The 1,382-nt window shown below is 48.2% G+C and overlaps 1 protein-coding gene across 1 annotated transcript; it reads left to right on the forward strand.

Annotated features, from left to right (window-relative positions):
- Positions 1-399: 399 nt before the first annotated feature.
- Positions 400-1,208, forward strand: LOC107835514 (myosin-6-like). The gene is made up of 2 exons (XM_016667914.1): positions 400-462; positions 501-1,208. Exon 2 carries the CDS (start codon positions 551-553, stop codon positions 1,160-1,162), a length of 612 nt encoding a protein of 203 aa, XP_016523400.1. The 5' UTR covers positions 400-462; positions 501-550; the 3' UTR covers positions 1,163-1,208.
- The last annotated feature ends 174 nt before the right edge of the window (positions 1,209-1,382 follow it).

Consider the following 1,382-nt stretch of genomic DNA (forward strand, 5'->3'; position numbering starts at 1 on the left):
GAGAACCAAAAGGTGAAAACTTGTGAGAAATAGTGAGAAATAAAAATCTGAAATTTTGAGATTAATCGCACAAACTCGGTTCGGTTTGATTCTGACGAATATCGAAGAAAACCTTGTTTTTTGTTCCCACATTCTAACTGCTGACTTCATATACGTCCACAAGTGGCACGCAGGACAGTCTTTGTGATATATTACCAGCAGAACTCTCTCCAATGGCCATCAGCTATTGCAGACAATAGCTGGTAGCCATTGTCTGCATTCAGCCGTAAAGTTTGTTTTTATTCAAACGTCAGCAGTTTTCAAGTTGTTTTGCTGAGGTAGTGACATCAATTTGTGACATCACACAAATTGATGTCACAAAGAGTAATGCAACACAAAGCTGCACTCTTGAATTCTATGGTCATAACCATTGCAGAAGCAAGTCGAAGGGTTGTCTCCTGACAAGAGATTGAAAACAACAGCTTTTTGAGATAAAAAGGCAAATCCTAGCAAACCAATACAAGAAAACATTGAGCAGTTTTTGGATTTGTAAAGACAAAAAGGATCAAAAATGAGTCAGAGAAGTAAGGTTTCGACTTCTGATTCCGAGAATGAGAAAATACAACGGACTTTAGCTAGAGAGAAAAACACCATTCTGCAGCAGAAGCTAGCCACCTTGCAGCAGGAAACAGCCGCACTGGAGCAGGAAACAGCTGCACTGGAGCAGGAAACAGCTGCACTGGAGCAGGAAACAGCCGCACTGGAGCAGGAGAACATCGCCTTGGAGCAGAAAAGAGTCACTTTGGAGCAGAAAATAGTCGCCTTGGAGCAGAAGAACACTGCCCTGGAGCGAGAGAATACCACCCTGGAACGGGACAACACCGCCCTGGAGCGGGACAACACCGCCCTGGAGTGGAAAATTGTCACCCTGGACCGGGAGAACGCTGCCCTGGAGTGGGAGAACACTGCCCTGGAGCAGGAGAACACCGCCCTGGAGCGGGACAACACCGCCCTGGAGCAGGACAACACTGCCCTGGAGCGGGACAACACTGCCCTGGAGCGGGACAACACTGCCCTGGAGCGGGACAACACTGCCCTGGAGCGGGAAATAGCCACCCTGGAGCAGATGAAAACCGCCCTGGAGCAGAAAAAGCCAAACAGACACTCTCAAGGACTGGGTTGAAAGATGGTACTTCCAAATAAAGAAGTGTGATGAGGGCTCCAAGGTTCATGAATGATTATGAAACCATGGCCCACAGGACTGCGGTGTCATGGGAACTTGAGGCCTTTGAACTCAGGTCTCTTTCGTCACCAGACCGTCAGACTCTAATCTGATGGTCCCTCCAGAGCTTCCTAGCAAGTCCTGTTGGTCTCCAGCTGACCTCCAGGGTCTCCAGGTCTTC

This window comes from Poecilia formosa, unplaced genomic scaffold (genome assembly GCF_000485575.1).
Source record: "Poecilia formosa unplaced genomic scaffold, Poecilia_formosa-5.1.2 Scaffold3471, whole genome shotgun sequence".
Classification (NCBI taxonomy): domain Eukaryota; kingdom Metazoa; phylum Chordata; class Actinopteri; order Cyprinodontiformes; family Poeciliidae; genus Poecilia; species Poecilia formosa.